At 33.0% G+C, this 22,443-nt stretch overlaps 1 protein-coding gene across 2 annotated transcripts; it reads right to left on the bottom strand.

Annotated features, from left to right (window-relative positions):
- Window positions 1–2,351: 2,351 nt before the first annotated feature.
- On the bottom strand, window positions 2,352–17,224 carry gsb (paired box protein gooseberry). 2 transcript variants are annotated; one of them, XM_089706140.1, is made up of 6 exons: window positions 16,964–17,224; window positions 8,746–8,918; window positions 8,326–8,584; window positions 6,449–6,648; window positions 5,447–6,051; window positions 2,352–2,810 (listed from the first exon to the last, which is right to left on the bottom strand). In XM_089706140.1, the coding sequence occupies exons 1-6, from the start codon at window positions 17,016–17,018 to the stop codon at window positions 2,690–2,692; spliced, it is 1,413 nt and encodes a 470-aa protein (XP_089562266.1). In that variant the 5' UTR covers window positions 17,019–17,224; the 3' UTR covers window positions 2,352–2,689. The 2 variants fall into 2 exon arrangements, with proteins under 2 accessions (XP_089562266.1, XP_089562267.1); XM_089706141.1 differs by having other exon boundaries at window positions 8,482–8,584.
- Window positions 17,225–22,443: the final 5,219 nt, after the last annotated feature.

Genomic DNA, 22,443 nt, shown 5'->3' with positions numbered 1-22,443 from the left:
CAATCATAAATATGCACTAAGCAAATTTTAAAGAAAATTGTCGTGAAAAATAACGAAAAAAAACTTACTTACCTGTTTTGCGCTAATGCTTCTTTGCCCAATCCTTAGCTTTTCACATATTAATTAACATAGTAAAGTTCAAAATGACCTAAAACAGTATATATTAGACCTCACGATTCCTTTTATACTCCAAAATGTATGAGGCACGTAAGAGTGCATTTGACTGCCTAATTAAATCCCATACTGTGCTATTGTTATTGTAATATCAGTACTCTCATTGAGGTCGCCACATTAGCTACAAGAGATGTTGCTGAAAGTTGTGAATTAGGTACTTACTCGTGTAGCTAGAATCGAAACGGGGAGCTATTTTTTGTGAACACCGTAAAATAATAAAACAAATGTCATCTATTTAAATATTATTTCCTAATGAAATACTGTGTTATTACTTATTACTGCCTCATTCCTGAAAGAGATCACCAGTAAACCTATTTTTGTAGAATTAATTCGAGTTAAATCTAATCCTGTTGTTTATTTATATATTAATTTTATTATTATACAAGTATTAAAACTGATGACATTACCGCGTAGATGCCACTTTTTTAACACCAAAATCTGGTAATGACATATGTCGTTAAAATTATATGTATACCTATGTTAACTGTATGTAAGATACCTAATACATGTGACTTCATTCATGAGACTGCACGCATGAAGCGACATAAATAGAAACTATAATAAATTGTGTTATATAAGGTGATATATTTCTCATCTAAATCGTTTAGTACAAACATTTAATTTTAACAAAGCACTGACAGATAATGCTTAAGTTTTAATCTTATTATTTATATTCTTATGAATTTGATATAACTAAGTGAACCATAAAAAATTGAATTAATTGACTAGGTGGTATTGTTTAAAATTTTTAATTCTTCCATTCAAAAGTACCTACAGATTTAACAACATTTAATAGAAATTTAAAATATTTAATAGAAAATACTAGTTATATGTTAAATAATTTTGGCAATAACAAAAACTCTTCTTATTATGTATATCATCGTATAATATATTTTTAAAATTTTAAATTTTCATATATGCATATGAATTCGTAACACGTATACAATGCACTTCAATCTTTTTGGAGAGGAGTGAAGTTAGGAGCGAGTAATGCGTACAACTTGCACTGATTGGACTGAACTACGGTAACAGTATACAACATTACTTCTTACATTTAGTTAATACTAGCTTTCCGCCCGCGGCTTCGCCCGCTTTGTCTAAAACATAATAAATTATATACTAAAACCTTCCTCTTGAATCACTCTATCTATTTAAAAAAACACATCAAAATCCGTTGCGTAGTTTTAAAGATTTAAGCATACATAGGGACATAAGGACAGAGAAAGCGACTTTGTTTTATACTATATTGTGATGATAGTGATAAGAACGTTATATTATCTGTATAAAGAAGTACCTACATAAGTACCTCCTAGGCCGATGGGACGGAACATTCGACATGACTGGAGAGAGATAAGGTACGTAAGGTCGACATAATCAAAGCAAATTATAACCCAAGTATAGTTATAGGTTTTGCCATAAACCTTTCATATTCATAGGTAAATAATCGACGAGATATTTATTTGTTGTTCAAATTTATAGATAGAAAAAAAAATATTCACAATGTGCATTTTTTATACCTGTATTTTTGTAAATACTGAAATAACTTTTCTCCCTAACTGTATGCACCACGTAGGAGGGCCATAACAAAATCATAGAAAGCTATTGAATAAATTTAGGCGACTCACAATTATATAAGAAGGTAGGTCACAATTATTATATAGATTGTAATTTTATTAATAACTGTCAAAAGTGACAGTTTTTCGGGTTCTATTTGAAAATGATGTTAAAAAATCAATAACATTTTCACCTATTCTTACTTCATGCATGTAAGGTCATTAAACTGAAGAAAATGTATATTATTAAATACATTACGTACATTAATTGTTGTAAGTAACTATGCGCAAGTTTTCAATTCAAATAAGAATTAAGAAATAGGGGTTGGTAAATGAAAAAAAATATAAAATTTTATTTATAATATGTATTTATTTCGGTAAACAAGGCATTCTTTACAAAATATTAATTATCTTAACCAATTTGCACATAATTTTCTAAAAATAAATATATTCTGCTACATCACAATTTTATACAAGGCATTTTCAAGGGTGATTTCTAAATATATTTTAACTTAATCCTACGACATTTACAATATTAGAACATTTTACTGACTACTTAAAAATATTCAACGATTATCACTAAATGTATGTAGTTTATGATCAGTAGATAATATTCTTATATTATCTACTGATCATAAACTAGTCCTTATTTCATATAGGAACGCTCGGTATTAACAAATACTAAATAAAGCTATTGAATAATACAAATGAAAATTAATAATCAATTTAAATACTAATTTAGAAAATTTCATAATAGACCATTACTATAAAACTATCGTTGTACAGTCTCATACATAAGTTCTTACGCATTTATTATTTTAATTTATGAAAATCGGCTTGAAAGGCACAATAATTGATATGTCGTAAACTCTAATACTTATACAGATCAATGTATTATTAATTAATTGGTAAGAATTAAAAATCGATATAATTATTTAACGCTTGTTTTAAAGATATTTAAATCAATGCACTCTTCCCATATCCATGCCGCCAAGTTGTCCAATGTAAGGGTATCCAGATTTAGCTTCTGTAGGCGAGTGTGCGTGTGAAGCGTAGTGAGACGGGTTAGTACCAAAAAAAGAACTGTAACAAAAGAAACAATACTTTAGTATAGGGCATTTATACTTAGATAAAGTGCAATAATATTAAAAAAATGTTGTGTGGTTTTATGAAACCACGGTAAAAGTGAAACTGTTCGAACGGTTCCGAACACTGCTTTGTGTAGCGCATGTCGCATGACGGTCGGCTGCCGAGTAGGTATACCTACTCGGCAGCCGCGATACACGGTTTCACTTTAAAAACAACAACATGATCGTTTCAACCTCAAAATGTTAAAAATTCTTGGCTTATTTTATGTAATCGAATAAATTTTAATTTTTCTTCACAATGTGCATGTTTTTTAAAGCTGTATTTAAAAAAAACTGAAATAACTTTTCTCCCTAACTGTATTATGCACCACGTAGGAGGGCCATAAGAAAATCGTAATAAAAATTCATCGACCTTCAGATTCTACCAGCCACTATAATAGAACCAGTAATAACAGACTAAATTAAGTATTACGCCTAATAATTACTACTTATCGACCGTAATACGTAATGTAGGTGGCCCAAATTACTTTGATACATAAATGCCGATTTACAGAAACAAATCGTGAGCAAGCGTGCAATAAAATTATAAATTCAATCGAACAGTGGCTAATACGTTATTAACTCTTATTCATAGCAACACATAAATATTATTAGATTATGTGTAAAGTGTGGGAGTTTGGTGTCGGATTAGTGTAACACAATGCTTAGTTATAAGTTGTTTGACATTTCTTATGATAACTAACATCAACTATAATAAAACAGATGCTTTACAAAGCAAAATTAAAAAATGATTAAAAGAAACAAATTTAAAGTTTAATTACGACGTGCAGTTACCAAATCCTTAAACAATAACAAATGTATTTGAATTATAACCTTATTATAATGACAGGTGGGTAGAAATCTGATCATTTAATAAGAGTCCTAAGACACCATTAGGCAAAGCTGCAGGCCATTAAACTAAACACGCAATGCCAGTTGCTACTCATAGTATTAATTATTAAATTAAACGCCTACACCAACCCCCGGTGTATATTTATCCTCCAACCAGTAATTATATTTTTAAAAAGCTTTAAATTTTACAGCTATAAATATCAACATTATTTATAACGATCGAATTAAATTAGTATCAGTATTTTGATAAAACAACATTAACTGTTCTATTCTGATACGTCTGCAAATAAAAGTCAGAATTGTATTAATAATATTATATTCATTGCATGGTGCAACATTGAACAGTAATTAAAACAACCGATAATTATTTTACATCATAGTAATAGTATGCAAAGGGAAAGTCTAAGATTTCAATCGAGCTGTAATCGAAAAGCAATTTTCGTTCACCTGCATGCATCAATCACGAGCATATTTCGAAGCTTCGAACGGTTCCGATATAAAGTGATCAATAAAAGGTACACGCAAGCCTTGCAGTTTAGGAAGTGGATAACAAATAGCTGCATACAAGTTTTAATACTCGGTTAGAGCTACTTAATGTAAGGGTTCATTGGACTAATGTCACGTTCGGCCTTTCATTAATTGCGACCGCTCGATACAAAGCAACACAAGTTTTTCCGCAATGTAAGAAACTGGGTAATATTGCATATTACCTTCACGCGAATTTAGATCTTATCATCTTGGAGCAAGCACTCTTATTGGGTCTCTCCATTCCAGCAAACAAAGATATCTAAACTAATGCATTCCGTCATTTAACAGGTCTTAGGACGTATTGTTGCACACGTTTACTATGAGTTAAGAGTTAAAGATATTATAGTACTCTTGGATAATGCATTCATACTAAATCGATGTCATGATGAAATATTTTGAAAAAATGTGAATTAAGTAATTTAACATTGTATTGGCATCTTGCGTCATTTGACTGAATAATGCAGACTGATCACCATAAAAACTGAACTCATATATTACTGAAATGTCCCTCATTGTACTGGAAGAGATATTGTGTGTGGTCCAATGTGTGGTATATTGACTGGCTTTGTCTAGATAACACAGATAAATGTCGTGGCCATATAGAATACTGTGACAATGCATCACAATCTCTTACGAGTTACGACAAATTCACTTCAGTCAGTATCGACAGACAGACAGAATCATGTGTATTATACAACATTTCATGATTCAAAATTTCACGTTCGAAGTTAACAGAAAATTAAAGTCAAAATCAATTAATAAACGATACAAAAAGTGCATGAAAATTGCAACCCTATTGAATTCACGATCGCATCGGCATATTACGGACAGAGCCCTATAATAACTGGTCATGCGGCGCATAATGGCTGACTTCTTACTCTTAATTGATTAGCGGCCGCTTCGGATAATGATAAAGGAAGGTGAAAGGAAATAAAATGAATGCTTCCCCATTTGCAAACTATTAGATAGATCAGAACGAGTCTCTTTGAACGTGTTGTTGCACATTTTTCTTAATTGCAATGAATTTATCTTTTAATAACTTAATTCATGTCATTGGAAACGTTTTATGTTTAACAGTTGATGATTGGTACTTTTACTCGAATATTATTACAGCAGAAATATATTGATTATGCAAATTTTATAACGCATAAGATTATTGAGACATTAAAATAATGCATATTATTATTTATTAAGATCTTCGTTGAAACTTACCTATAATTTTCTGGCCATGCGCTGACTTCAGCTAGCTTGTTCTGAGTGTGACCGAGTTGTCTTGAAGTCCAGTGATTATGAGCTGACATATGTTCTTGTTTCGCGTAGTCCCCATAGCCATAGGGATGAGACACAGCGTCGTTTGCACTTTGGTACGTGGGATGTTGGTACGTTAAACCACTGCTTTGATTGGTTACAGATGGTGGGCTGGCCGCTACGGGACTGGAGCTGGGTGGAGTAGCATCTGCAGATGTTTGTAAGGAAGAAGGAATCTCAGACGACAGCGGCGTCAAATTGCCCGATGAAAATGAACTAGATGTCGGAGGGTGTAAAGAGGAAGCAGCAATTGCCGATTGGCAAACTGAAGATGCCGAGAGCCCAGTTTGATGCAGAGAAGGAGCCAATGCCGAGTTTAGTACCGAACTTGATCCTAATGATGGATAAGATTGTTGCCATGAAGCACATTGGGCATTAAACGTTGAGGGGGGTTCATACTGTTGATGAACAGGTGGAAAGGCGGATTGTAAAGACATAGTATTGAAAGCGCTTAATTGTTGCGAATTTAGTTGCTTCCGCAGTCGTGCTCTTCGGTTCGAAAACCATACCTGTTCACAAAAAATATTATAAGTCATTGAATATTTTGAGCACGTAAAAACCGATATGAGAATGAATTTAACACATAAATTTACAGAAAATTACCGGCAAACAAAGAACGTGAACCAACCGATACACACGGCTATCACAAACCATAATTATAAGGTCGGGACCGCTCGATTACATTCTGTGTTAGGCTACAATCATTCGTGGCTATTAATCTAACAAAAAGTAAAGAAACGGTAGCGTGAACAACATGTGGTGGCTCGGTTACATTTTATAATTAATTATAATGATTATGATAAAAGCTATTTGTTATACTTTTAGAATCATTCAGTGAAACAGATGGATATATCAAATTTATCAGTGTCGGGGGAATTGACTGTATAAGTTTCATAGTTTATTTACCTGAACTCTGGCTTCAGTCAACTTAGTTTTTTGTGCCAATTCTTCTCTGGTATATACGTCGGGATATTGTGTTCTTGTAAAGGCGCGTTCTAATGCCTCAAGTTGATCTCCAGAGAAGGTAGTTCTAGATCTTCGCTGTTTTCTCTTCAAGGTGATGCCCGGTTCAGATTCCGTGTCAGAATCTTCACACGATGATGGACCTTTAGAAAATTTCAAATTATTTTTTGCTGGAAGCTCTTATCATCAACATTTTTTTATGTTTACTTTTTAATTGAGGCAATACTGTTAAAGGCTTATGATAACAGATGAGGTAATTTTTACGATAATTCAATGAAGTTATTACAATGCTCTAGAATAACTTCAACTTTTTTATACCTATAACTTCCACTTTCTAGATCAATTTGTTTCATTACATGTATAATAATCATTGTTCCACTGGTCCGGCCACACGCATTCTCATATTAAATTAACGTAACCACATCATAAATTATGCTTCATAACAGCTAATGACTTTTTAGACCTATACAAATATAAATATACTTTTAAATAATAAAAAAAAATATTTAAATGTCATAAAACAATTTCGTTTTAATTAAGGAACGCGTTTGCAACAATGTATGTTTTAAATTAGGAATAATTATAATTTATAATTAAAACTGTGCCCAACTTCCACGAAAGCGGTTGTAACTGTGTCGTTTTACCGTTATTCGGTTTCATAGGAACACTAAAGGCTTTCAATACGAGAACCTGCCTGCAAAGGGCCCGCTTTACGGCGTAGACATTACTTTAGCCGCACACAACTTAATATGCATAATCTTATCGCAAAATCTCAGGCAAAACCGCACTCCGTCGCTGAACGGGGATATTAGAAGCGCCATTTTATATTGGATAGCTATACGGAGACGTGCAGTACGGACAGATTGTCGTAATGCAAGCCTCGCGGCCAAACGCGATGGGATAATAACAGCTTTGAGTACTAATTTCATTTTTATAACCTGCAATTTCTGAAGCCGACACAAGGGGCGCTGCTGTGGCGTGCGCGCGTTTCCCGCTTCGCGTGCATTATTAACTCTATACGCCATTTTACCGAGTTTGTAAACGTTACAAACCGTCTTATTTATCGCGAGCATTACGTTAATTGAGAAATAACAAGATTTTATTTAATTGCACGCCTCATAAGCGAAGCGTTGAGGTGGGTACTACTGTCACTTCGCGCAAAACATCTGATTTTTCAAACTTAAAATGTCTTTATGTATCATACATTGCACTTGTAAGATAATACATACACACACATATTAAGAAAAAACACTATTTTTAACGTTCATGATATTTTTGATGTCATTTTTGTTATTTACACTAGTTAAAAAACAGTTTAAAAAAGTTCTGTCTTGGACGTCCGTGTGTCTGTATGTGCGGATCCTTTTTCTTGTTAACACGATAGCGACCGAAATACTTTACTAATCGAGTCTTTTTTTTTCTCTTACGCTTGAGTATGCTCAGGAATAGAACCCTTTCATTTTTCAGGGTCTGATTCGATGTGGTTTAATTGTTATTAAATAAACAAAAATAATAATTAATAAATATTTATTAAAAAAAAATTATGAGGCGTGCACTTTTGGATTTTCCAAATTATTTGCACACTAGCTGTATCGAAGATTATATGGCTTATAATTTGATAAACAAATTCCTTAATTAAGATTCAGATGCACAATTAAGCTCAATTTGAATGTATGAAATAGAAAGTTGTCTATCGTAAATAACACCTCATTTGTTCTGCACTGCTGATCTTTATTACGTGATCATTATAAAGTAATAACTTTACTCGAGTATGGGATATTAAAAGCACTTGTATAAAATTGGTTAGGCAGGGAACTTACCTAGAATACCATCAATACTGTGGTTTCTTCTAGGATCTGATTCGTCCCTTTTGCCTCCTCGTATTAGCCTCGAAATAGAACTGACTGACGGCGCAGTGTTTTTATCACAAATGCCTTCTTTTATAAGTTTATCTCTAATTTCCCAGGAAAATATACCTGGGTTTTGTCTCTTGAGCTCTTCTATCCGATTCTCTACTTCGGGCGTTGCAACTCTCGGTTTCGATCCTCCAATAACACCAGGGCGGATGGAACCAGTCTCCTAAACAAAAACATTATATATTATTTATATATTATAATACATCAGACTGATAATTTCTTAACAAAATGACGGTAAAAAAGGTAATGGTAAAATGATGGTAGGTATTTCAAATAAAAACTATTTGTATAAATTTCAGTATGGTCAGAGCAATAAGTACCTACCTGGTATCTATTGAGTATCTTGGAGACGCAGCCGTGGGAGACGCGCAGCTGGCGCGAGATGACGCAGGGCCGCACGCCCGCCGCCGCCATCTCCACGATCTTCAGCCTGATGTGGTTCGGCAGAGGACGACCGTTGATAAACACTCCTCCTAGCTGATTCATGCGTCCTTGCCCTTTAACAATAACATTTATGTTAATTAAACATCCAAACACTACACTTATCATCAAATGCTTCAGTTTTAATAACTACTTCTACTAATTTAAACCACTATGACTTCAAGCTGCGTAATACATGAGTCACTTATGGTTCCAAGAGTGACTATCGATCAAAGAACGTTATGATAAACTAGCGATATTAATCAAACCCGGTTTGAGATTGTTGTATTTGAATTTATCATAGCGGTTATTAAAAAACGTAATTTCTTATTTTGGCAGTTATTAGGCTGAGGTTTTTATAAGTGTCTCATTTAGGAGTATGGTATTAAAGTAGGTGTTTTTTTGTTGCTTGGTATAAGATTTTACCAGAATAGGAACAGGAAAAATTAATCTTTAGGTACCTTATTATGATAACAAAATTACAACATTATTCATAGACAATCTTAATCGATCATAATAATATCTACAACGTCAATTGTAAAGAAATGCTTCAAAACACGCATTGACGGTGACGTTTACATAACTGCTACCAATTTCACGTTCTATCGGATGTGATCTCAAGCAAAAGTATCCAATATGTTTCAACACATAGGTACTCAGTTAAGCGGAATCTAAACCGTAAGGGACGTAAACCTTTGACATATTACAGTAAAACTCCACAATTATTTCACAAAATCAAACTCACGAACATAGCGTCTTGTAATAATTATTATTAAGAGTTATTAAATCTTATCAAGAATTAAAGCGATGAGTCATTCTCAATTTTCCACAGTGAAAAGAAAGTCATCAAAATTTAATTAATGTTTTTATCATCATGAGTATCCCGTCGTAATTAAGTCTCTTCGATATTGATTGCAAATAAAATCTTAAGAGAGATGAAATATATAACATTTCTGGAATTGATCGTAGGCATGTGTGAGTAAAGTGTGGCTATTATAATCACATCACGGCCAATGGTTTGAGACCACCTATCGTCAAAGGAGGCCGCCTTTCGTCGATTTTTGCGACGCCTTTTGTAAATTGTATTTTATCTTCTCGGGCCGAGATAGCGTTTAGAAAAAATCTAAGATCATAGTTAATTTGATGATAAAGAAATTTCTTCTTGTAATTCTTACTAAGCACATCTCGATTAAAAAGATTTATCTGCTTATTGACACCACTTATTAACAGCTAAGTATGTAAGTATGTACGTATACTTCTTTTTTTGTTTTATTAGTGATATTTTGACCTAGATATTAGATGTAGATTTCATTTCAGTTGTATATTTTCATAGTTCATATAGGGTATTTTTAATGATATTTATGGTAATCTTTTAGTATCATAATTTTTATATGACTAACAATATAAATATTTCATACGTAACTTTAATCCTTTATTTAATCTAATTTGGTCGAATAGAAAAAAATACATCACAGTGGCATCTTCCACTTGTAAAGGCATTTATAGTTTATCAATTTGGAATAATTCCTCAAAGAAACCGCCGCATGTAGACCCTAGACCCCTGTGGAGAAGCACCGATCAATTAAACAACATGTCAACAAGTGTGTCCTTTGATAAGGCGAGAACCGAGATGGAAGACAATTCACGCAAAAACAAACCCTATTCCAAACAATACAGGGCTAAAAATCAAATCCAGTATATTCCTAAGTGGGTGTTAATAGTTTTCAAAAAACCTTATTATATTTTGATCCCTATCTGCGAAGTATTAAAGCACTTAATTCCCTGCAAATATAACACTCTTGGTATAATCCAAGTCTCACGCAAAGGATCCGCAAGCGATCCCTATTTTTTTGTCAGGCCCTGCAGACGTTGTGGTGCCTCAGAAACCCATGTTTTTGAGTGTTAATTTTATGTTCCCGAAATATTTATGACGCATAACGTGCCCATAATAACCCCTCTATACAAATGTGGGTGGCTTAGTAATAATGTATCACTTTATTAGAGTTTGAGTTGTCAAGTCTGGATTACCTACCGGATTTATAAGTACAGGAACTCTTTGGAATAAAATTAAGTAAATTTTATTTTACAAAATACATTTACTAAAGAAAAAGAAGTATTATAAAATAACCTTTCAAGAGCAACAATCTAGAAGAGCCGGTATTCTATAGGAATAATAATCAATATCCCTATAATGCAGTTGAAATAAGATCAATCAAAGGTAAAATCGTTGAAGGACCCACAAAAGGCACAATAGTGGCTTAAAATTACAATGCGTAATAGAATTCGCAAACATTATAACGCTATTAACGCAAAAGGAGGTAAAGTTAACAACAAATTTAAACATCTTTCTGTAAAGCTAATCGTCCGGAAACACTTTGCATCATGCACCATTTTCTAACTACAATGGCTGCTACTAGGGTGGCATACATTGATCCTACCCCCAAAAAAATATATCAATAGTATCCAGTAGCTAGAATGCGAATTTTTTACTTACTAGTTTTATTCATGACTGCAATACTGATTCCCTCGGAACATAATCAAACACTGAGCTCAGATATGGACACCTAATAGAAGAACTCATAAAAATTCTCACTTTAACATAATCTTGTTCCGATTCGTTATACCGTCGCACTCGTGTTAGACGAAATTGAAACAGAGTCTGCCATTTAACGCTAACCGTAAGAGCTAAACCGTGACCGGGTAAATAAAGACTTTATATTTCACATTTCTGTGTCAACTTTAATTAGCAATCACATTTTCATCAACCCCAGCAATACTTTCGTTTTTATCACTCATTGTTGTTTGAAGATTGAATTTTCAAAGTCCACTTTTACATAACTGAATTTCGTTTTCAATTTGTCCGGCTCGGGTTTCTTAATCGCAGCTCATCTCCAGCGCTGTAACTCGGAGTGGAAACCGATCTTTGGAAACTGGTGGCGAAATTTGAATAAGATGTCAACAACTTCATAAATTTCCAAATCATTTTCAGCTCTGACCTCGAGCTAACCTAAAGCGATCGTATTGCGAACACGATACAGATATTCTTTTATGTATTCGCTTTTATTCCATCGCATTTGACTCGTTTAATGTCACAGGTTATAGCTTTTCCACCGGCACGGGCACACTGAGGGTAACGGCCAATAAAGTTATAAACGCAATAGGCGTAAAAATCCCAATCGAGGATTTGTAGTGCGTTATGTGCCATGACTTCATCAGAATATGTAATTCTATATTGCATTGCGCCAATAATTTACGTACGTACAGCCTACGAATACAGTAAGGACACTTCTTTAGTTTTAATACGCACTAGCTAAAAGCGATACAGTGATAGTTTATGTTCGCGTTTGATATTGCATTGTGTAAATAAATCGTAAACCCCGTTTTCACAATCATAATATGTTTCTGCTTGCAAATCAATTTCACGTAGCGACATTAATGTGCCTATAGTAAAATTTATATGAGACCTTACGTCATACAACGCTTTCTTCCACATGATTTGTATGCCAACGATAACCACATAATAAGAAATAAAAACCGATGGTGCAGAAAACATTACGAGTTGGACTAAAAGTAAAAGTACTAATAATATTTCCACTATCACCCATAATCAAATAACGTAATTATCTTCAACAATAGACGCTAGATAATTCATTGCAATCAAACTTAATCCCGAACAAATTCAATTATGTATAAGTTTTTATTCAATTCCGCTGTAAACAATTTTTAGATTACAATATTGTAACTTCCAAGCTTATCAAAGTAACACTGCACTGAATCACTTTCCATAGCAATTTATTCAAACATGGTTATATAAAATCATATTTCAAAATGACAATCGAGTTGCGTTCATACTTTTGTGATTGTGGCCTGTTAAAATTCATTTATAGACGAATAAAACAAGATATTGCTATCCAAAATCAAGCAACAAAGAAATCATGCCATTTGAATAGGCATTAGAATTGGGCGGCATTCACAAAGGCAGTGTCATTCCATTAAGCCTTCTTCAAGCATTGGGAATATCTGTGTGGCCGCGTGGTCGCGTGGCCGTCGCCGCGGGGCAAGCCGCTCGATTCTATTATAACACTCATATACGTTTCACACTGCTGATTTGGGCGGTACTTGATTAACAAGCTACATTGTTTACAAGTACCTGCATCATATCTTGAAGTTCACATACATTTGAACATTGATATTAATTGATATACACCTACTTTTATTACTCACATGATTTTTATAATTAACTAGCGGTCCGCCCCGGCTTCGCCCGTGGTACATATTTACGTTTTCTCTACATAAAAACCATCCTCGTACTTCAAGGAATATAATAAAAAAAGAATTATCGAAATCGGTTCAGCCGTTCTCGTGTTATGCGCTTACCAACACATTTTGCGATTCATTTTTATATATAAGAGAAGATATCATCTATGTTACTATATAGTTAATGAAATATTTTATACGTATAAAATAGTTGAAGGTAAACAGTTGTGCATAGTTTCAGAAAGGTAATTTATTTATGTGGACATAGAAGAAGGTCCAACTGTTCAAACGAAAACCTCCTTTCGGCATGTCCCCGCACCACACGAGTTATGAATAGGATAGAATAATATTTTATTTCATTATACTGGTATGTTTGAAAGTGCCCTGTTTGACCTCATTTGGTATTCATATCGCGTTATTTACTAATTTGAAGCGACTTTTCAATTCATATATGAAATAGTCTTTAGAGAGTGCCGCATGATTTTTTATAGGTCCGAACCCAAAGTAAGCTATTGTCAAATAACTCATTAAAAATATATTTTACTTAATTTTTATTTTGAAGGCAAATAAATGCATTTAAATTATATTCACACGTTATAGTTATGATTTGAGCAACGTTTAGTCGACTAAAATATAAGTAGAATATTTAATAATAAATATAGAAGGGTAAGAACTCTACAAAATCCTTAAAAGAAACATATTATCACATATTAAATTCCCCAAATCCCTTTTATTTCATTAGAAGCCATATTTAAACATATTTCAGTACGTAGACAAAAGAAGAATTCTCTTGTGCGACCTATTTCGGAGATTCCTTCACGCTTTTTGAAAACAAAAGCCTCAACAATTGGAATTTTGTTCTGAGCATACGTACTATCATCACATTTTCATCTAATCTTAATCCTGAAATATACTATAGACTTTGTATACATTTTTGGCTTATTATATGTATAGGTAGGTACTTAAAAATCAATTTACTGCATACTTAATTTGAAAGTTATTTATTAAATTTTAATTAAAATAATGGCAAGCAATAAGGAAATTTAGTATTCTGCGGGCGGGAAGATGCACGTCATATTATAAAGCCAAAGCAGGCTGTCGGTGCCTTTGATGTGTTTGTGTGCGTGCACCGCCTGTCCGACCGTGATATGAATGTGACTAAATCTTGATTACTCCACTCTTTAAAGGTCAATCCGGTATGAATAGTTTAGAACTATCCCTGAAATGTTTTATAAATATTTCCCCATTGTCCGTTTTAGCTTTGAAACTCACGTTGATTTAAAAAGCTATTCAAATGTTAAACTGTTTGTAATGAAAATGAATAGTATAAAATTCAGTGCGGATATTCACAAACACTACCATCGATTAAACATTTTATTACACTTAATACGTTTTATAGCTCAATCCGAATACACGACTTCATGACATTGGTGCTTATCGAATAATCGAATGGGCTCTGAGGAAAATTATTGAGTTCTAGAGATGTACTCTTGCATCGATAAATTACAAGGTGCGGTTTGCCGATCGATATCTCGCTTCATCGTGTCCGTCACCTACCCGCGGGCATCGACCATCATCGAGCACATTATGCGAAATAATATCGATATTAAATGTATTAAAATATCGCGTCGTAATTTCACATACATTTTTTTAACAGCGATATCCAAAATGCATAAAAATCATTAAAAAAAAGCCTTCATATCTAAACTTCATTTAGTTGTATTTTTTTTATTTTTTTTTTTAAACCTGTGGCTAATGTTAATTATCTTTATGATATTACCTTTAAGTATGCATACAAGAAGCTCAAACATTACAAAACAAAGCAAAATAATTATTTCACAAATCACTACGTTGATCGTATTTAAAATGTAATCTCAATACTTTTTGTTTTGCGAACGATTTGATGTCCGACTCTACATCACACCGGCTTACGACTTAAGCCCGATTTATTCGTCGAAAGTTATATAATTTGTTGTCGACTAAAGGATTTATTAAATAAACCGTAAGGGCTTCAAACAGCGGCTCCTTTATGACTCAGTATTAATCAATAAATATAGTGATAAGACATCACGAAGATCTAAGATTTTTTTTTTATGTTATAGGTAATTTATACCTACACCATAATATTATATATTATTATTGTGTCTATGTGCAAGCGATTTTCAATCTCCGCGGCGTCCTTTCAAGTCATCATCTCTTTCAAACGTTAACCCTTTACATATTTCGATCCCTTTCTTTTTAATTTGGCTTAGACGAAACAGGTCATAAGTTGAAGTGACATTTTTAACAATGCAGTCGAAATGTTTTCGTATGGTAATGATTTATGTGAAAGCTGTCGGAGTTTCTGGACCAGAAAGAATGCCTGACTCAACGCTTTGGCGGCTCGTTATTGCTAGCACAAAATACATAATATATTCAAATAATTTAATATAGAGCTTTTAATGATTGTAACAAAATGAAACTTACAGTTAAATGAAGCTATTTTAGTGGAGACCAAAAAGTATTCATTTTACATCTAGGTAAAGAGATGAATGAGCGGTACATTTGGATATGTAAAATATTGCCAGTAGGTACACACTTTTCCAAAAAATTTAATGACAGAATTAAAGAAGTTGGGTTATTATTTTAAATAAGATCTCAGTTTCATGAGAAATAATTATATTATGTTTTACAGATTTACATCCTTAGAGTCTAAATATTTAAGGTATATCTGTTACAAATCTTGTAAATCATCTACAAGTAAAAGCAAATACACAAAAAACAAACACAGAAGTTCAGAACGGTTGTCCGTAAAACCGTTTATTTCAAAAGTGTCGCCCGTAATAAAATTTGGTCCTTAGAGAAACAGCAATTAAAACAAAAGTTATTTAATTTTATGGGAAGTCATTTTAAGAATAATAACTTTACTGTAAACAATACAAGAGATCTACTAAGAACTTAAATATAGTTTGTTAATAAAATATTATAATTTACCTAGTTAGCAACTGAAGGACTTGGTTGTTTATAAATGCTTAAATTATTGAAATAAATTAATATTTTATTTACATTTATATTATATGTACAAATTTTGTGAGAAGTTGCCTTCATCGTTTAAAAGGAGTTCCCATAAATTTTGTACATATTATTTAGCGCTACAATAATAACAGAAATTTACTTTCCAATCAAAGCCAAGGAGGACATACTACAATAAGTGTCAGTTGGTGTCAGTCATCGATTTCATTTAAAATCAGATCAAGATCGTTTAAAGAATGAGTGACACGAGACAATAGTGCAGTCGTGACAAAAATTGTTCATTTAAAATGGACAAATCACTTTCTATAGTCTATCCTTGACCATTCCAGAAAGTTAACAAGAGGCGACCAATAACTGTTTCTTATTCTATAAAAATTTGTAAATAGTTTGTTCCCGACGCGTGAGGATGAAATATTGTTATATGGCCGGCTGTAAAGTTGAGTTTATAATTTCACGATTTTATAGTTTTATGGCATGTTTCGTAAGTTTACGAGAAGGACTCTATTAAAGCAGTAATTATAGTGATTCCCAGCCGTGTAAACGATGTGTTATTGGGCTATTGGGGCTAATGATCTCCATTTTGCGGTTGGGTTTATGGGATAGGTTTATAAATTACTTTATCGGGGATAATAAAACCATAATTACTAAATATGAACCTGGTTTGTTATAATATATAAACATAACATGTACTTATTGCATATTTTTGTTAGTTAGTGTAACCTCTACTTATCATAAATATTAGAAAAATACTGGGTCCTTTAAAATTGTCAGAATTATTTATTAACGACATCAAGTGCGCGAATAAATCTAAAAAAGATCGCTGAAGATGTTACGCGGTTGCGCAAGCGCTTACCTTGGAAGGAATATCCTGTGAAGTATGGCGTCATATTCAGCGTCGAAACAGCCATCGATGAAATAAACAATATCTAGAAGCTTATTAAGTTCAAACACTCAACGTCCGGGTTTAATCACAGTATCAGTCTGTCACTATATCACAGGCACGCAGGCATGATTACGTAAAGCAAACTGCGTGTGTCTAATCCGTGTTACTTTGAAGACAGCTCAGTGGCCACTGACGTGTGATGTAAAGATGTATTTCGACTCTCAAGTGTAATCTTTCACAATCAGCGGTGCAACAAAAAATGGTCGGTCCCGCCGCCTCCGCAGGCTCTACCTCCACCTGATCTCTTGTCTCTTTCAGACGCTTGAGCGCATTCAGTCCTTGCTCTCCAACTCTACAATTAACCTGCAAAACTTCATGTGTTCCATTAAAAACTCTATTATTATATGTATTCACTAATGACCTACTGATATCTAGAAGTAAGTTCGATAGGCCAATGTTTTGAACAGTTCGTCAAGGAATAATAAGAGCTGTGGTCAATGTAGAGCCGCGTGGAAACGAGATAGAGCGAAGACTCAAATCCGGTATCTGTAAAGCGAGGAGCGCTTACGTTCAACAATGTGTGAGTCGCGCCTGAGTCGGCATTCCGTGACGAAAACATGAGGCGTGCTGGCATTACGATCTATGCCCACAACGATCGGCTATTGGTCAAATTTTATTTAAGGCGGAGTTAGTGCACACTATGATATTAACATCGCTTTCGTGTGGGTTAATTGCATTGTCGTTCCGTATTCGTGTACGATATTTATAATTTTTCAGAAAAATGTAATTCCGTATTATACATGCTGTGGCGATTTGATACTTTGTGAACACGGTTTTATTATTTTTTAAATAACATATTGTAATTTCGGATTTTATAAAAAAATAGTGGTATTTTCATTGTCATCATGTATTTTATCATCATGTATTTTAGCATTTAAAAAATTTATAAGCACCTACCTCTTTGAAACACTTTTTTTACATGACTTTAAAAATAATTCAAAGTCATGAAAAAAAAGTGAAAAGAAGACTTTAAAAATAATTAAAATTAAACGATGGTGATGGTTTTCCTAATAAGTAGTAATCAAACCTATAATAATAAGATAATAATAGGTATATACCTTATTAATAATAGGTATCACAAAAAAACACAAACATTAACATCAATAATTAACCTAACTGTTCCTTCATTCATAAATATATCAACACAAGAGACATGTATAAATTTTTATATAGCTATTCGTTCTCTACATAACATGATTTAGTGCTTTGATGAGCTTTTGCCCTACCCTCGTCGTGCATACTTGATAATATCCATTTTCTACTAGCTACCTACGTTTAAAATAATCCCTTTGCAAATATTATAACTGTTTTATTCTTCTGTAATGATAAATTGAATTAAAAGGATCATAAATAACCCGCATAATTTCAACATAAAAAGATTAAAGATTCAAATTATTATTCTACTGGTTTTGTTGGCCCGTTTGATGTTTACCTATCTTTCTTTTTTTTGCAAAAATAAATTGTTCTAAAGATAAATATCAATTAAGAAAAACCAATAGGTAACTTAAAACGAAATCATACTTGAAATTTGAACCTTGACATTAAAATTGTCAATTTAGTTAAAAACAATAGCCTCAATAATATCGAAACACAGAAACTCATTACTCCTGTAATTGAAAAGAAAACCAAAACGGTATTTTGTAATACTTATTGAAATCGGTAACTCATTAACGGTAACCTTGTCGTTTAGATTTTAATTAAAATCCACCGAACACTTCAACAAGCGTCTTACAAAACTCCTTAATTTGACAGCGATCTGTTTGCACAGTTTCGTTTAAACTTCTGAATTTTGTGAGATAAGTGTCAGTCAATACTACCTACTGGAATTGGGTTTAATATTCGTATATTGACTTCCTCATATAATTATTATACATATATACAAACTAGAGGTCCGCCCCGGCTTCGCCCGTGGTACATATTTCGCAATAAAAGGTAGCCTATGTCCTTTCTCGGGTATCAAAATATCTCCATACCAAATTTCATGCAAATTGGTTCAGTAGTTTAGGCGTGATTGAGTAACAGACAGACAGACAGACAGAGTTACTTTCGCATTTATAATATTAGTATGGATTTATACAAATTTATTCTGTTGTCTCCTGGACTATCGTTAATTCATAGATTAAGATAATAGATAATAAATTTAGGACAACAATGTGGTGTGATTAGCCATTATTTAATGTTGTAATAAAGATCAAAGTAGTTCACATAATGCCTGATTAGTTCGTTCATAATGTTAAAGAATCGAATAAGATTAAAGATAATAAGATAACTTAATTAATATTACTATTCAATGTTTTTTTATAATAATGCATTCATTTTCCTGCCCATCCTTGTTAAAGAATTACTAAATCAAATGTCAGAAACTTCAAACTAACCCAATTTAAAATTTCATAAAGATCGATCCAGCGGTATGCGAGTGACATTATTGAACATCTGAATACAACTGAGTTACCCGCAAATTCAATCTCATTCAGTTCTTTCCCTCTCCCTTTATCTCCCCACAAAATTGGGGTAATATTCCCTGTCAAGTTTAAAAATCGATTGACTGAGTAACATCCCTACTTACCAGCTTCTGAATTTTTAATAATAATAGCTGCCCGCCCTTCTCTAGGAATCTATCCAAATGCAAGTTAAAATTGCCATCACTAACCCACCATTGAAACTTATATACCTACAGAGTAGATTATTTGTACCTAGGAAACAAACAAAAACCAATCATGTAAGAAAGTAGCTAAGTATCAGATTTACATGTACCTATTAGAAAAGAACGCTACACCTTGACATAGTTTTTCCTATCCAACAATTTGTCACATTTGTGTACCCAAACTAAATGTTTATTAGCATAAAATCGCACAGCATCACTTCACGCTCTATAAGAAAGCGCATGCAGCCGCTGATTTTGGTGCAACAAACAAAAAAGGCGTGAAACTTGCTGAAATCGCTTCACACACGCTTCAGGGCCCATTGCACAGCAAAGATGCCGATGAAAATATACGTTGATGGGCCGCACACGACGACAAAGTAACTAACACAACTGTCTTACCATAGCAAATTATAGGCACTCATTTCCGTAGCGCATTATAGCAGTGCAACGCTTAAATATCGATGCATAGGTACTTGCACTCAATTACTTCTCATTAGGACTACAATGAAAAATTGTTACAATGTCTTTAACATATTGGTATAATTCTCTTTATTTATCTAATGATACAACATTCATTCAATAAATTATCAAAGGCCAATTTTTATATGTATTTACTTATTACATACATTTTGTTCCAGTTTTCTTTTCCATAGTTCTATAAACGTAATATATATTAGGTACGTGCCTTTAATTTCAAACTTATTTAGGTAAACTTATTTATTACGCTAGTAAATTTGTAAATGAAAAAAAAATCTAAATACATCAACGGTAAATAAAAAAAAACAAAATCTCTTATAAAATAAGAAGAAACCCTCACGTTAACTCTATTCCTGTCTTTTACATATATACCTATTCTAATAGGCGTTATACATATATCTCAGCTTAACAATGCTTCAAATCTGACTAGAACCGAACGCTATAAAACGAAACTGACAATTATTCCAACAGCTCGCATCAATTTGGCTAAAAGCCTACGTTCTCATCGGCGAATCGATCATTCCGACTAAATCCATGCGAAACTATAACCGTGCAATATTAACGAATCTAGTTAAGCGTTGTATCGAATCAACTCAAATAAATCGCAACAGGTGTGAGTCATAGCGCGAATATGAAATTGGCGTGTTTTTATAGAAGCTAATGAGTGCGGCGCGGGCGCAAAGCCGCTATAAATTATACGCGATGCGTTGACGTCCACGCGACTCATTTTTAATTGAACATTTGTATATCAGTAATTAGGTTGCGTATAAATTATGTTTGACCCTAAATGTGATTTAGGATTTGAGTCGAATTATAATTTATACCTTCAAGTCAGAATTTCAGTGCTTTACCTTTACGTAAAATTTGTTGATGTAGCGCAGTGCGCACGACTCATAATGCCAATAGAGAGTGCTCAACTACCGAAAATTTTCCAGAATACTACTTCAACAGTTTACTATTACTAGCGTTAACTACTATTAACATAGTCTTAATATATGTCTGTGACTATTAAGTATTCTGTGCAAACACACACAAACACGTGTCAAACACGATTAGGTACCTACATTTTCAGAAATATTCCAAAACAATTCCAATAAGAAAATACAAACGTCTTAGTCACATGGAACGTCTTAATGACCATTACGAAGGTATTTAAAACCTCCAAAAAACCTGGTCGGTTAGTAATTGTGACAATTATTGAGTCTGCTGACTGAGGCCACATGTCAAGCTGAGGGCTCCGTGCATAATTAGCGGCATTCGATATGCCTTGTGTGTTCCGGCCCTATCATAAACCCATACGTTCATTAAGTTTTTTAACAGTCATACTATTAATACCCTCTATGTATTAAATGAAGATCTGTTAATTTGTGTTTTGGGACTTTTTATTTTTTCAAATAAACTGCCATCATTAGATGCTTATGTATTAGAAAATATTATAACGTATTATAAGAAAAAGAGGTAAAATTATTTTAGTATTCTTATAAAAGATCGCTTTTTTATAAAATAAATCGATGTGATCTATTAAAGCGTATGCATAATACTATCAAACGTGCTTTAGTAGCTGAAGTGGATTATCCTATACTTACAATCTCCTATTGAAGAGAGGAAAAGTATATTGAAGCTTGAATCAGAATTTTATTTGCAATAAATGTAGAGAGTTGTTATTGTTCATACAATATTTTTATTAATTCAAATAGGTACCCGTACGATATGGATGAAGAAGCTATGTACCTACAGGTAATCTACATAATATCAACTGGAAGAAGCTGGATTGTTTCATGATATCTTTTATATACGTTAGAGAAAGAGATACTCCCTATGTGGCACAACTCTCTAAAATAAATTAAATTAGCTGCTCATATTTGTAGATACTTATGTATCCTTACTCCAAAAGGTAGATAACTATAGATAAAAGATAACTGTTTATTGAAAGTTCGACCATTGTTCATAGAAAACATACATAATATGTACATACAAAATATCGATGACTTAAAATTTCACAATTGAAAGGTATGCCCAGAAGATTCCAATTCATACATCATCGTAAGATTAATCTTAATTATTTTAGTAATGAAAAACATTTTGTAAAATATTTCGCACATATAGGTATCTACTTATATAACATAATGAACAAATTACATTCATAATCATTTCAGACATTCAAAAACAGTGACTAATACTCACTAATGAAATTAAAAGCTCCAAAGGGCCGCCCAGTAAAACAAACACCTGTAGAAATATGTCCAAATGACATGTGAAATTTTTCTAT

This window comes from Colias philodice, chromosome 17 (assembly GCF_061535455.1).
Source record: "Colias philodice isolate Cphi_HAF_F1 chromosome 17, ilColPhil1 Martin Lab GWU primary, whole genome shotgun sequence".
NCBI classification, from domain to species: Eukaryota; Metazoa; Arthropoda; class Insecta; order Lepidoptera; family Pieridae; genus Colias; species Colias philodice.
Note: the sequence above shows the minus strand (reverse complement) of the source record. Positions and strands in the feature narration are given on the sequence as shown.

Bases quoted from the DNA above. Each gene is read 5' to 3' on its own strand.
- gsb (XM_089706140.1), bottom strand. From the start codon at position 17,018: ATGGCTGTTTCGACGCTGAATATGACGCCATACTTCACAGGATATTCC. The intron at 8,919-16,963 runs GTAAGCGCTTGC...TTATTGTTAAAG, and splicing joins CACAGGATATTCCTTCCAAG to GGCAAGGACGCATGAATCAG. The intron at 6,052-6,448 runs GTAAATAAACTA...TTTTGTGAACAG, and splicing joins TGACTGAAGCCAGAGTTCAG to GTATGGTTTTCGAACCGAAG.